Source organism: Oncorhynchus clarkii, chromosome 2 (genome assembly GCF_045791955.1).
Source record: "Oncorhynchus clarkii lewisi isolate Uvic-CL-2024 chromosome 2, UVic_Ocla_1.0, whole genome shotgun sequence".
In the NCBI taxonomy this organism is placed as follows: Eukaryota; Metazoa; Chordata; class Actinopteri; order Salmoniformes; family Salmonidae; genus Oncorhynchus; species Oncorhynchus clarkii.
In genome coordinates, this window is record NC_092148.1 from 58686268 (window position 1) to 58699454 (window position 13187).

Here is a 13187-nt window from a genome sequence, read left to right on the forward strand (position 1 = left end):
AATTTTGACACTCATTGACCTCCATTCAAAAAAGTCCTTGCTTTGTGGGCGAAACAACAAAAAGACGTGGCGTCTTTTCGTTGTTTCGCCCACAAAGCAAGGACTCTTCTTCTTCCTCTCTGTTGTTGATACAAGCTAGCTGGTAGCAGGCACCACCTCCTCACTCCAATAGGGGGTGTTCTGCCAAAAGCACACAGCGCGATCCAACTAGTGCCGCCTGCTGGAGAGGCAAGGTTTAGTTTACTTCTCCGATAGTGCAGTTCACAAGTTCACATCAAAACCATGACCAAAACAGCCTTGGTTGGCTTTTTCACTATGTGGGTGGGAAGATATTGTTGGATACCATTTTTTATTTAAATGTTCAAGATAGAGCCATGGCAAATTAACTCAATCCAGATGAACAAAAACATCCAGTCAATCGCGTTGTCAAGCTCAAACGAATAGTCATGATGAAAATGATTAAGAGCCAGAATATAACGAATATAAAACTAGTTTATTGCTTTAAGTGGTGGTATACCTAATCAAAACAGAGAAATTGAGGAGTGTCAGATTATGGAGTGGGGGAAAGATGTGATTAGGAAGCTGTACATGACCATGTTTATCACCACAGGTGATTGGCCAGTCTGGGGTCTCGTCTCAGTCTTTCATCCAGAGCCAGGTATTTCTGGGGGGCTTTGTCCTTATGCCTGAAACACAACCCAAGTCATCCTTCACAAATAATCTAACAAAATAACTATTGAAGTATGTAAACGTCTATACTAATTTCTATACCGATCGTAAATCAAGGCTTTGAAACTGAAACTTTTCAGTGCTTACCTGCTCAGTCGCAGTTTGAGAATATGGATCCTGAACATGGCATCAGAGCAGTAGGCAAGGTATTCATCTTCATCCTCCTTGGTCATAGTGAGCTGGTTCTTCTGGTACCACTGCTGTTTCTGCTGAAGCTCCTGGGTCTCCTAAACATACAGTATGCATTACAATACATGAATAGAGAAACATTACAAAATATAGAGATACCCATCAAGATTAAACCATTGTTTTTCTACCAGGAGTATTCCCAAACCTTGAACCTTTGCTTGTTTTGTGTATTTTAACATTACTGTACAGATATTCACAAAACGGTTTGTTCTTTTGATTCCACTTATCCTGTGCTTTGACACACCCTCTCAAAACGAGCCTGTATGAGGTTGGCCTTATCAATGAGCCGCTGCTTCAGGTCAGCCAGGCAGTCATTCCTCAGCTGTAGAGCAGCCTGTCTGGTCAGGTTCTCTGGGTCACCCAGCTGGGCCAGAAGAGGTGCTAAGAAGTCCAGCTCCTTCTCCTCCTGTCGGAGACGCTCCTCTTTGGCCGTCCGCTCCTGAACATAAGGTAGAGAGGAATTAGGTTAAGGAGGTTCCTGAGGGTCAGTCAGTCTTCTATGATAAGAGAGTGTGATGCTCACCAATGCCTCTCGGTGGCAGCGTGCTCTCTCATTTCTCGCTGTGTTGTAGATGGAGATGTGGAGCTCAATACTGCTCTCTTCTTGTTCCCTAACACCCAGTATCGCCCTCACCTAAGCAAAAATACAAATGCATATTAGCACTACCAACTACATACCTTGTATTACTTTTCGAATTCTCTCATTTTAAGACGTACTGGAAAAGGCATATCAATTCATGCCAGAATACCCACACAACACATGCATACCTCTTTTTCAGACTCCTTGACTCTGAGAGCAACACGCTCCTCCTCCTTCATCATATGGACTAGCATTTCATACAGAAAGAGATTCTTACTGGGCTTCTCAAATGGATCTACCTGAAAGCGCATACATAAAAACAATTGGAAAAACACCCTAGTTCACTCAAACCAATTAACAGAAGAATATGTTACCTCAAATTGATGGTGGCGCCAGTTGTAAATGAATGTGAATTGGTTGTTGTTTAGGTACTGTTTATTATCCCTGGTGATGTCTGACCTGGAAAGTGGAGGCCATTTGAGGGGTGAAGGAGTGTGGGTTCTGGGAATCGCCTGAATCTCTGGGCTTTATGAAGTTTCTCCAAGCAGGAATAATCCGGTCGTCCTCCCGGTGGTATGTCACTTGGATCCTGTCCTCAGACACTAGAAAGATACGCTCTGCTACGTCCTCCCCGGCTGGCTTGGACCGGTCTCGATTGAATCGCTCCACCACCTTCTTCTCATAGACCATCGGAGATATCGTCATGTTCAAATATTTAACCATATATTTTCCAGTGATGCAGACATGTGTATGACACATTATGGTGGTGTTAAGTTTACCCAAATGGAGTTATGGTAGTGCAACCAATTATTATCATGTAATGTAAGCAGTATTACCTGTAAAGGGCGTTGCCCCTGGTCAGGTGCCTCAGTATTACTGGGGCCGAACACTTTGATACGTTTGCCAAAAACGACATGACGATGGTACATAAAGTCTGGTCGATCCTCAAAGGTCTCTGTCATCTCAAAGGGCATCTCGACCCGTCTGGCCAGCCCGTCTGCTCGGGCATGGCTGTAGAAGTCCATCTGACGCTCCGTCTCCGGAGTCATAGTAATATACCTGTGGGCTTGACAGCAAAACACACATTTGTCATGTATGCACTCTTGTCACTTTTGTCTTTATGTTTAGATACATTATCTGATGTAAATGTTGTAACACGGTTAAGGCAGCTGTCATAAGCTGACACTAGCTGTTATGTCATGATTATGGCAGAGTCATGTAGCCCTTATGGGAGTGGGTTCAAGTTACAGTTACTGTTTTTCCACTTTGTCCAATTTTCTAACAGTTACATTTTAAAGCGTAGCTCCGTCCAGGTCTGAAATGCTCAATAGTGACATTGCTAGTCTTCTTCAGTTCCCGTTCCTCTAGGTGGTCATGCCTGTGTTGGTACCACTCCTTCACAGTGCTGGGCTGGGTACCTACAGAAACTCACCAGAGGGGGACAGGAGGGAACGGGAGTCAGTGTCTGAGGTAGGAGATAGATTAATCAAAGACAGACTCAAGTCAGAGTTCAGATACCAGAGAGAGGAGACATTATTGCTGATCATTTATCAGTGTGCTGGCTTTATCAGTCCACATTTAGGACTTTTACTGTAACACATATTAGGCAATCACAGCACCATGACTCAATATGTCAATAATATGCAACTCACAGTCGAGGTCTGAGTATGAGGTCAAGCGTGTCACAAGACCATCCGGGAGGAGGTAGGGTGCAAACTTTTCCAGCTTGGCCTTTCGATACTGGATAACTTTCATGCCCCCAGGGCAGCGTGTCTCCATGTCTGGACAAAGTCACAAAGGTCACTCAGGCCAGACAGATGGAGCATGTAACATTTGATAAGGATAGGAGACATGAGAGTGGGTTAGGCTGGTTAATCCATGCCAGAAGGTCCAGTTAGTTATGTAAGCTTATGAGGCTGAGTAAAGCGGAGGGCCAGTAGGTGGCACTCTTTCCTCTGGTCTAAAAAAATATCCCAATGCCTTAGGGCAGTGATTGGGGACACTGCCCTGTGTAGGGTGCCGTCTTTCGGATGGGACGTTAAACGGGTGTCCTGACTCTCGGAGGTCATTAAAGATCCCATGGCACTTATCGTAAGAGTATGGGTGTTAACCCCGGTGTCCTGGCTAAAATTCCCAATCTGGCCCTCAAACCATCACGGTCACCTAATAATCCCCAGTTTACAATTGGCTCATTAATCCCCCTCCTCTCCCCTGTAACTATTCCCCAGGTCGTTGCTGCAAATGAGAACGTCTTCTCAGTCAATTTACCTGGTAAAATAACGGATCAAAAAATAAAATTAAAATAAAGCAATGAATGACTTACCTTGTTGTGAGATGTTGATTTGATTCACCCAGGATGGAGGCATTTCAAACACCTTGGGCTCATCCACTTCTTCCTTCAGAAAAACAACAAAGTACACATGCTCATAGTGAATCATAGCACAAATATACACCCATGCATGAACTTCACTATTTATTCCCACACGGTCAATGCCATAGAGGGTGTGCAGAATCAAGGGTAAAGTGCACTAGAGCAGAGTTGAGCAAGAGAGTGAGCGAGGGAGTGCGAGATTGGGATTGCACCTCTTCATCATCCTCTGCCTCCTGCTGTTTTTTCATATCAGGGATGAGAAGCAGAGATTGGCCAGTTGTGCCATAGAGCAGATACTCCCACTTCACCGCATCCCCCAGGTCGAAATTCATCTCCTGCAAAAACATCCAGTCATTCCCCAATTTCAATAACACCTTGTCACTAATTCTGTGAGCAAGATATAATACATGTAGTACATGCATACAGTACAAATCACATTGTCACAGACAAGAGGGCATTACTAACCGCACAGCCGAACCGGCAGTCCTGCATGTTGACCCAGTAGTTCTGATGGTTCCAGATGCTCTCTATGCCCAGGAAGCATTTGTTGGTGGTGGATAAACTCTTCCCTGTGAGTGGGTTAATGAAGAAGTTCTCTGGAACCTCCCGGTTGCCAGACAGAATGAGAACCCAGCAGTGGACCCGCAGGCCCAACAGGGGATCTGGGGGTAGGCGCTCTCGCTCCTTAGGCACATAACAGAGGGACAGTCACAGACATATACACTGTGCTCAAAAAAGGACAATACATTGACAATTCATTTGTTTCTCAGAGAGTGTTTCTGGAGTTGCCTCCATACCTCTTGAAGTATCTCTGCCTCTTGCTGTTTCTTCAGGAGGATAGCCTGTGCATCAGCCTGTCTGCGTTCCTCCTGACGCTGCTCAAAGCCACTGCGAAGGTCCCGTGGTGGTTTCACTGAGTACTTCTTCACCTGCCGCCTCTGCTCAGTAGCCTTTCCCTGAAACACACAAACCCGCAGGAAAACCACAAGAGTGATGCAATTGTGCTATAAGGGACGGATGCAGTGAAATTACATACTGTAATTTGAACATGAAATGAAAGCAGATATACCAGTTCAGTGGTACTGGAGGGCAATGTACAGGCCGTGTAGCCAGGTTGCTATAGGTCACTCACCTTAACATGTGTAACCAGTAGGGGACATTCCTGGAGGGACTGGTTGAGGAGACACATTTCCTTCACAGCGTATCCACTAACACAGTAGGCATTGTAGCCTGCACCCAACAACAGGCTACACAGCAGAGTAGAGAAATCAAAGCAGGAGCCTTGCTGAGTCTGCATCAACCAGGTTGGAGAGTAGAGGTGTCTTGGCTAGAGATAAAGAACATTACTCCTTGCGTCTCTTATATACAAAAGTAAATGCACCAAATCTTCTATTAGTATTATATCATTTTTAGGACAAGCGAAAAGATGTCTCTCTCCCTTACCGGGTCAATGGGAGGATCCAGTGGCTCTAAAGACAAGAACTCTGACACAAAGCTTGCACATCCCTCCCAGCTGTACAGCTCCGGGTATGAGAGCAAGGTGGGCCTCAAGGTTGTACTGACAAATTTCTATTTTGGCCGTTAGAAAGATAAGAGTGACAAAAATGCCCATTCAAAGATGGGATGTTGGAGGAACATAGGAAGTATGGGTGTCAGTGTGCACAACAAACATGTCACAGAGAAAACAAAGTCAAAGGTGAGTGTAATTGTGTATGCTGTGGAGTTTACCTGGACTCCACACTCATTGAGTGGGCTCAGCAGAAGGGGTTTTCGGTCAGGGTAAAGGTGCACATACTGGCAGCAGAAGTTGTCGGCGATGGCAAGCAGCAGCTTTTCCTGTGGTGAGTTTTCTTTATAAGAGGTTGGGTATTGGGACAGGTCAACCTCCTGTGCCCGTTCTGGCCTGTTAGGATTGGATTTGAGCATGAGTGTTGATGCAGCTGTCTAAGCATGTAGTAGGGATGTGAATACAATAAGATTATGTATGTATGCGAGAACACTCTACGTCATTGTGCAAGTAATCATGACATTGAACATAAACATCCTGTATGTTTATACTTTTTGGTAGAAAGCCAAATGAATCAATAACCATGTGCCCTAGTTAAACATGACTAAAAGTGTAACAAAAGTAACCTCACAGGGAACACGGTGTTGGGGTTATTTGTATGTTGCAGAGGGTCTCCTCTAGTTTAAGCAGATCCTCGTTAACCTCATCCTGTCGATCCTCTTCAGCTTCATCAATGGCAACCTCTTTGCCAGACTCCACTTTAGGCAATACCTCCATCTAGAGGTATTTATTTAGGCATATCAATAACTAACATTCACATTTTCTCATAACTAATATAGTGGGTTATTTATGGGTGCGTTCGTAAATTAATTTTGGCTATCTAATCCGATTTCAGAGCACTCGTTTGAGTGTGCCGGGCGCAGAATAACTGATGAATTTACGAGCATGCAACGGCCGTTGAATATGACAGGTGTCCGTAAAGGTTGGCAAAAACAATTAATTAAATTGTTGCTAGCAGCAGCTACAGTCACTAACGCTCTAGATAACATTAAAAATAAAACGTCAGGGAGTTATGAACGCTCGGAACAACCCTACTCCTCCGTCCGGTGTGCGCTCCGAGAGCGAAACGCTCTGAATATACGAACGGCCCAGAGTGGACTCTGACACACTGGAGGCAATTCACGAACGGCCCAGAGCACACTCTGACACACTGGGGGAAATTTATGAACGGACAATCTGAAAACGCTCAATATTTACGAACGGCCCATAGCGGACTCTGACACACTGGAGGCAATTTACGAACGCACCCTATTTTGACGCTTAGTTGACGTCAACATCCATGTGAGCTAACGAGAGCTAGCTTGCAAAACTAGCAGCGTTTAACGTTAGCTACCAAACAGGTGACAGACATCCGCAATCCAGAGAATAACACTTTTCCAAACTTCTTCTATGTAGAAATATTCTACATAGCAACTATTACCAGATTAAACAGTTTATTGAGAACGATAAACGTTTCTTTATGCCGGTTACCTTGGATTAGACAAGATGTTTGTTGTCGTCTGCCTGTCGTTTACCGTCTATCTCCATAGTAACGGAAATTGTTTGACGTGTTCAATTCTGGATTCCTACCCACGATTTCGCGCAGCTAGAGATGTAATTCCCGGAATCATGGTCGATTAAATAAAGTAGCCAAACATTTAATAAATTATATTTGTTAATGATATTATTAATAGGAAATGTGGAGTTATGTCACATGTGCAGCTAACAAAAATATATGGAAATGTGTGCTCTATCCAAAATTAAACCAACTGATTTAAGCATTAGACTACTGCAAAAATGGAGGAGAAAGTGGAAAGGGAGAAGGTAAGAAATGTTTGTCTGCTCTTTATTAAATACCAAAATTGGGTAAACAAATTAATAAAAATCGTCATAAATAGAAAAATATAGCCTATCAGTTATATGGTTTATAAATGTATATTTATACACACGTCATTGATCTAGAGCGATTTACAGGAGGGCATGACAGATTTTTCACTTAGTTGGCTCGGGAATTAATCCCAATCCCCTGTCCCCGCAGGAGGCCTTTTGCCTCTTGGTAGGCTGTCATTGTACATACGAATTTGTTCTTAATTGACTTGCCTAGTTAAATAAAGTTTCAATAAAAAAATGTGTGACTGTAACTGTGCTGCTGGCAACAATTTAATAAAACATTTTTGTTGCCAATGTTTACCTTCTGACACCGGTCACATTCAACAGGTGCTGCTCATGTATCGGCTGCAGATACGCAAAACAACGCTTGATTTAAAACGTATTTTTTTAATAGAATTATTATAAAAAATTGCCACCAACAGAATGTTACACTATATATACAAAGTATGTGGACACCCCTTCAAATTAGTGGATCTTGCTATTTCAGCCACACCCGTTGCTAACAGGTGTATACAATCGAGCACACAGCCATGCAATCACCATAGACAAACATTGTCAATAGAATGGCCTTACTGAAGAGCTTTCAATGTGGCACTGTCATAGGATGCCACCTTTCCAACAAGTCAGTTTGTCAAATTTCTGCCCTGCTAGAGCTTCCCCGGTCAACTGTAAGTGCTGTTATTGTGAAGTGGAAATGTCTAGGAGCAACAATGGCACAGCCACGAAGTGGTAGGCCACACAAGCTCACAGAACAAGTGCTGAAGCACGTGGCGCGTGGCGCGTAAAATCGTCTGTCCTAAATTGTAACACTCACTAACGAGTTCCAAACTGCGTCTTACAGCCTTATTCCAAAATGTATCAAACTGTTTTTCCCCGCATCAATCTACACACAATACCCCATAATGTCAATGCAAAAACAGGTTTCTAGAAATGTTTGAAAATGTATAAAAATAAAAAAACTGAAATATTATATTTACATAAGTATTCAGACCATTTAACCCAGTACTTTGTTGAAGCATCTTGTAACATAGAAGCTGAGAGTCGGAACCAAGTACAGGTGGTGAGTTTAATAATAAACGGAACATGAAACAAAACAAGACACACGAGAAGCGTACAGACATGAAACACAGAGTCAATCCTGCCTGGGGAATGGAACTAAGGGAGTGACAGATATAGGGGAGGTAATCAGTGAAGTGATGGAGTTCAGGTGTGCCTAATGATGAAGCGGTGGTAAACCGGCGACGTCGAACACCGGAGGGGAGGAGCAGGAGTAGACGTGACACACCTTTAGCAGCGATTACAGCCTTGAGGCTTCTTGGGTATGACGCTTCAAGCTTGGCGCACCTGTATTTGGGGAGTTCATCCCATTCTTCTCTGCAGATCCTTCAAGCTCTGTCAGGTTGGGTGGGGAGCATCACTGCACAGCTATTCTCAGGTCTCTCCAGAGATGTTCGATTGGGTTCAAGTCCAGGCTCTTGCTGGGCCACTCAAGGACATTGAGACTTGTCCCGAAGCCACTCCTGCGTTGTCCTGTTGAAAGGTCAACCTTCGCCCCAGTCTGAGGTCCTGAGCCCTCTGGATTAGGTTTTCATCAAGGATCTTCTCAGTACTTCGTTCCGTTCATCTTTCCCTCGATCCTGACTAATCTCCCAGTCCCTGCCGCTGAAAAACATCCCCACAGCATGATGCTCCCACCACCATGCTTTACCGTAGGGATGGTGCCAGGTTTCCTCAAAACATGGTGCTTGGCATTCAGGCCAAAGAGTTCAATCTTGGTTTCGTCAGACCAGAGAATCCTATTTCTCATGGTCTGAGAGTCCTTTAGGTGCCTTTTGGCAAACTCCAAACGGACTGACGTGCCTTTTACTGAAGAGTGTGGCCACTCTAACAAAAGGCCTAATTGGTGGAGTGCTGCAGAGATGGTTGTCCTTCTGGAAGGCTGCCCCATCTCCAAAGAGGAACACTGGAGCTCTGTCAGAGTGACCATCGGGTTCTTGGTCACCTCCCTGATGAAGGCCCTTCTCTTGACACGATCCTATCTCGGAGCTCTACAAACAATTTCTTCAACCTCATGGCTTGGTTTTTGCTCTGACATGCTCTGTCAACTGTGGAACCTTATATAGACAGGTGGGTGCCTTTCCAAATCATGTCCAATCAATTGAATGTACCACTGGTGGACTCCAATCAAGTTGCAGAAACATCTCAAGGATGAGAAACAGGGTCTGAATGATGGGGTATTGTGTGTAGATTGATGAGGGAAAAAAGTTATTTCATAAATTTTAGAATAAGGCTGTAACGCACATATGTCAGAGTCAAGGCCCGCGGGCCACATCCGGCCCGCAAGAAGGTTTTTTACGGCCCCTGGGATGATCTTGATTTATTATTAGAACCGGCCCGCAGCAAGCCGGCAGCCCGCAGATCTTTTACACGCACCAATACTACATTTCCCACAATGCAAAGGTGACGCACCGAGCAGTAGGCTGCTTCATTTCAATATTTATTGGCACAGCAGTCGTCAGCATCACAGTAAAATTAACTTTCAGATACCCATCAAAAATGGCAAAACGGAAGGTGGATACTGAGAACCGGGGGTTTCAAACAAGGTGGGAGTCGGAGTATATGTTCACGAAGGTAGCTGGAAAACCTGTGTGTCTTCTGTGTGGAGAAAGTGTGGCGGTACTGAAAGAGTATAATCTGAGACGACATTATGAAACGAAACACGCGGACAAAAACAAGAATATGGACATGGAACAAAGGCTACAAAAGGCAGAGGAATTAAAACGAGGCCTCAAATCTCGACAGGCTCTGTTCAAAAAAGCCAAATCACAAGGCCAGGCTGCTGTCAAGGCCAGTTTTATTTTGGCAGAAGAGATCGCTAAATCAGCCCGGCCATTTACGGAGGGGGATTTCATCAAAAACTGCATGATTAAAGTTTGTGACGAAGTTTGCCCAGAAAAAAGGCAACTCTTTTTAAATGTGAGTCTGAGCAGAAACACCATTGCCGAGAGAGTAGACCAGTTGTCCATCAATCTAAAAGAGCAGCTTGTGAAAAAGGGAAAAGATTTTATTGCATATTCCTTGGCTGTGGATGAGAGCACCGACATTTCTGACATTGCCCAGTTGTCAATTTTCATCCGCGGAGTGGACTCCAACCTAAGCGTGACAGAGGAGTTTTTGGCTTTACGTCCTATGCATGGCACAACTACGGGGCATGATTTGTATGAAGAGGTGTCAAGATGTGTAAATGAGATGGAGCTGCCTTGGGAAAAACTCGTGGGTTTGACAACCGACGGAGCACCTGCGATGTGTGGACACAGGAGCGGACTGGTGGCGAAGATACGGGAAAAGATGCAAGAGGAAAACGCGACAGGTGAGCTGACAGCTTATCATTGTATCATACACCAGGAAGCGTTGTGCGGTAAAGCCTTGAAAATGGAGCATGTAATGAGCATCATCACGCGCACAGTTAACTTTATCAGAGCCAAAGGTTTGAATCACCGCCAGTTCAAGGCATTTCTGACGGAGTTAGAAACGGAGCATGGTGATTTGCCTTATCACACAGAGGTGCGATGGCTAAGCCAGGGAAAGGTGCTTCAAAGATGTTTCGAGCTTCGTGAGGAGATTTGTCTGTTCTTGGACAGCAAAGGGAAAGACACAACACAACTCCGAGACGAAATGTTTCTGTGTGAAATGGCTTTTCTGTGTGACATTACGAGTCATCTGAATGCAATAAACTTGCAGCTGCAGGGTCGGGATCGTGTCATCTCTGATATGTACAGTACAGTGAAGGCATTTAAAACCAAACTGACTCTGTGGGAGACGCAGATGCGGAAAGAAAATTTGAGCCACTTTCCCAGCTGCCAGACCATGAAAGAGAAGCTCTCTACCAGTGCGTTCCCGAGCACACAGTTGGCTGATAAAATAGGTATGCTTGCCGCTGACTTTCGACGCCGATTTGCTGACTTTGAAGCACAAAAAAGCAGGTTGGAACTGCTCGGTAACCCATTTGCTGTTGACGTGGAAAGCTCACCACCAAACCTCCAAATGGAGTTGATTGACCTCCAATGCAATGATGCACTGAGGGCAAAATATGCGGCAGTGGGTGCTGCGGAGTTCGCCCGTTTCCTCCCCGGCACAATGCCCCAGCTGCGCATCCAGGCTGCTCAAACGTTGTCTATGTTTGGCAGCACATACCTGTGTGAACAACTGTTTTCTTTGATGAACCTGAACAAAACATCACACAGAAGTCGACTTACTGCTGAACACCTCCACTCAATTCTGAGGATTTCTTCAGCTCAGAGCCTTACCCCGAACATTGATGAACTTGTGGAAAAGATGGGACACCACCAAGTATCACCCTCAACCTCAAACAAGTGAACATTACTGTGCAATCACATATTTAGAGTTTTTACTCAGTTCAAGTTTAAAAGTTAAAATTTAATATTTGTTTTCACTGCATGTTACTTCTCCTTAAACAAAGTGTTGTTTTTGATTAATAGATTTTTGCACTTTATTTTTTTGTATTTCAATCCAATTATATTTTAAAAATATTTCAGTTGAGTGGATGATAGAAAATTGCTATTATTGTTTTTTCTTTGAAGTAAATTTAGCCCACTTTTGCTAAAATAGAAAATATAGTCTACTGATGGTGCCTTGAATACCGGTTTCTTTCATTTAATGTTCATGTTATGGGGATATTTATATAAAGGAAATTTGTCTTTTGTGTCTGTTGAAAATTAAAGATTACTGACAGAGCCATAAGAAAATATTGCTTTATTTATCTGATCATATTGTAATATATTTGTTAGGTTTTCAGTAGGTTCAATTAGGTTCACTAGACTATATGCGTCATTTAAAAATTTTTCAATGAACATTCGAACAGTCCGGCCCTCGTCTTGTAGCTGATTTTTTTATTTGGCCCTCCGTCCATTTGACTTTGACACCCCTGCTGTAACGTAACAAATTTGGAAAAAGTCATGGGCTCTGAATACATTCTGAATGCACTGTAAATCTTACCAAATGCTGCTTTTTTCTGTCAGAAAATAGACATTTCCCTTAAGAGGGTGGCGTTTTCCCACAAATTACCCAATGTGTTTAAGTACTATCTATCCAGATGTAATGTACATTAAATAACTATATTCTTGCTATGGAACTACTGTGAAAAAAATGCAATGTATGTAAAAATGTGTGTAGGATGTACATGTAACAAAAAAAATTGCCAACAATTTCAAAAGTAAAATAATAAGTAACCAAACCAGAAGAAAGGGCAATAGTCTTACTACCTTTTTTTTTTCTTTCCAAAATGAATAAAAAATAAAAATGATGCTGACATCTAAAATGTAATTTCCCAGCCAGAAATGAGGCCATTAACATATTGTTTCATATTACCAGGCAGGTGTGCTATTTAACAATACTCATTGTCAATTGATTAAGCATCGTGGTTAGAAATAAATAGGCTTGAGGGTTTCGCATCTGCATTTACCCTATTAGGCTAATCATTAGCTAGATAAGAACTCTGAAGTCTAAACCTTAGGCTATCTTGTTGCTAGTTAGCAACATATTGATTACTTGAATGTCCTCCCAAAAATAACGTTCCACTGGCCCTCAGCCAACCAAGGATCATGTACTGTGAATATATTTTAGGCCTGTTACAGCGGACCCTTGTTACATTTAGCCCTGGTCTTCCATATGCATTCAACGCCATTGGCGAGCGAATACACCATGCTGCTGCTGAAAACCCAGGCTCTAAAATTGTGCATTTTAGCCAACTAATTTATTGGATTTAAGAAATAAGTGTAGCCTAGTGTTACTGGCTACACTTGAATGCGACAGGCGGAACAATTTCACCATGGAATTGTCTAATTGTAATGTTGTTTACTCGT

The 13187-nt window shown here is 43.3% G+C and overlaps 1 protein-coding gene and 1 pseudogene across 1 annotated transcript; both read right to left on the minus strand.

Annotated features, from left to right (window-relative positions):
• The window catches only part of LOC139377763 (uncharacterized), an 84675-nt pseudogene that overhangs the window by 56308 nt on the left and 15180 nt on the right, over window positions 1-13187 (minus strand).
• Window positions 475-7014, minus strand: LOC139370659 (coiled-coil domain containing 135). Its single transcript, XM_071110269.1, has 18 exons — window positions 6907-7014; window positions 6008-6153; window positions 5598-5772; window positions 5313-5438; window positions 5002-5196; window positions 4667-4825; window positions 4335-4553; window positions 4082-4204; window positions 3822-3894; window positions 3151-3279; window positions 2788-2916; window positions 2335-2564; window positions 1958-2173; window positions 1687-1797; window positions 1442-1552; window positions 1163-1357; window positions 817-956; window positions 475-686 (listed from the first exon to the last, which is right to left on the minus strand). The coding sequence occupies exons 2-18, from the start codon at window positions 6151-6153 to the stop codon at window positions 602-604; spliced, it is 2562 nt and encodes an 853-aa protein (XP_070966370.1). The 5' UTR covers window positions 6907-7014; the 3' UTR covers window positions 475-601.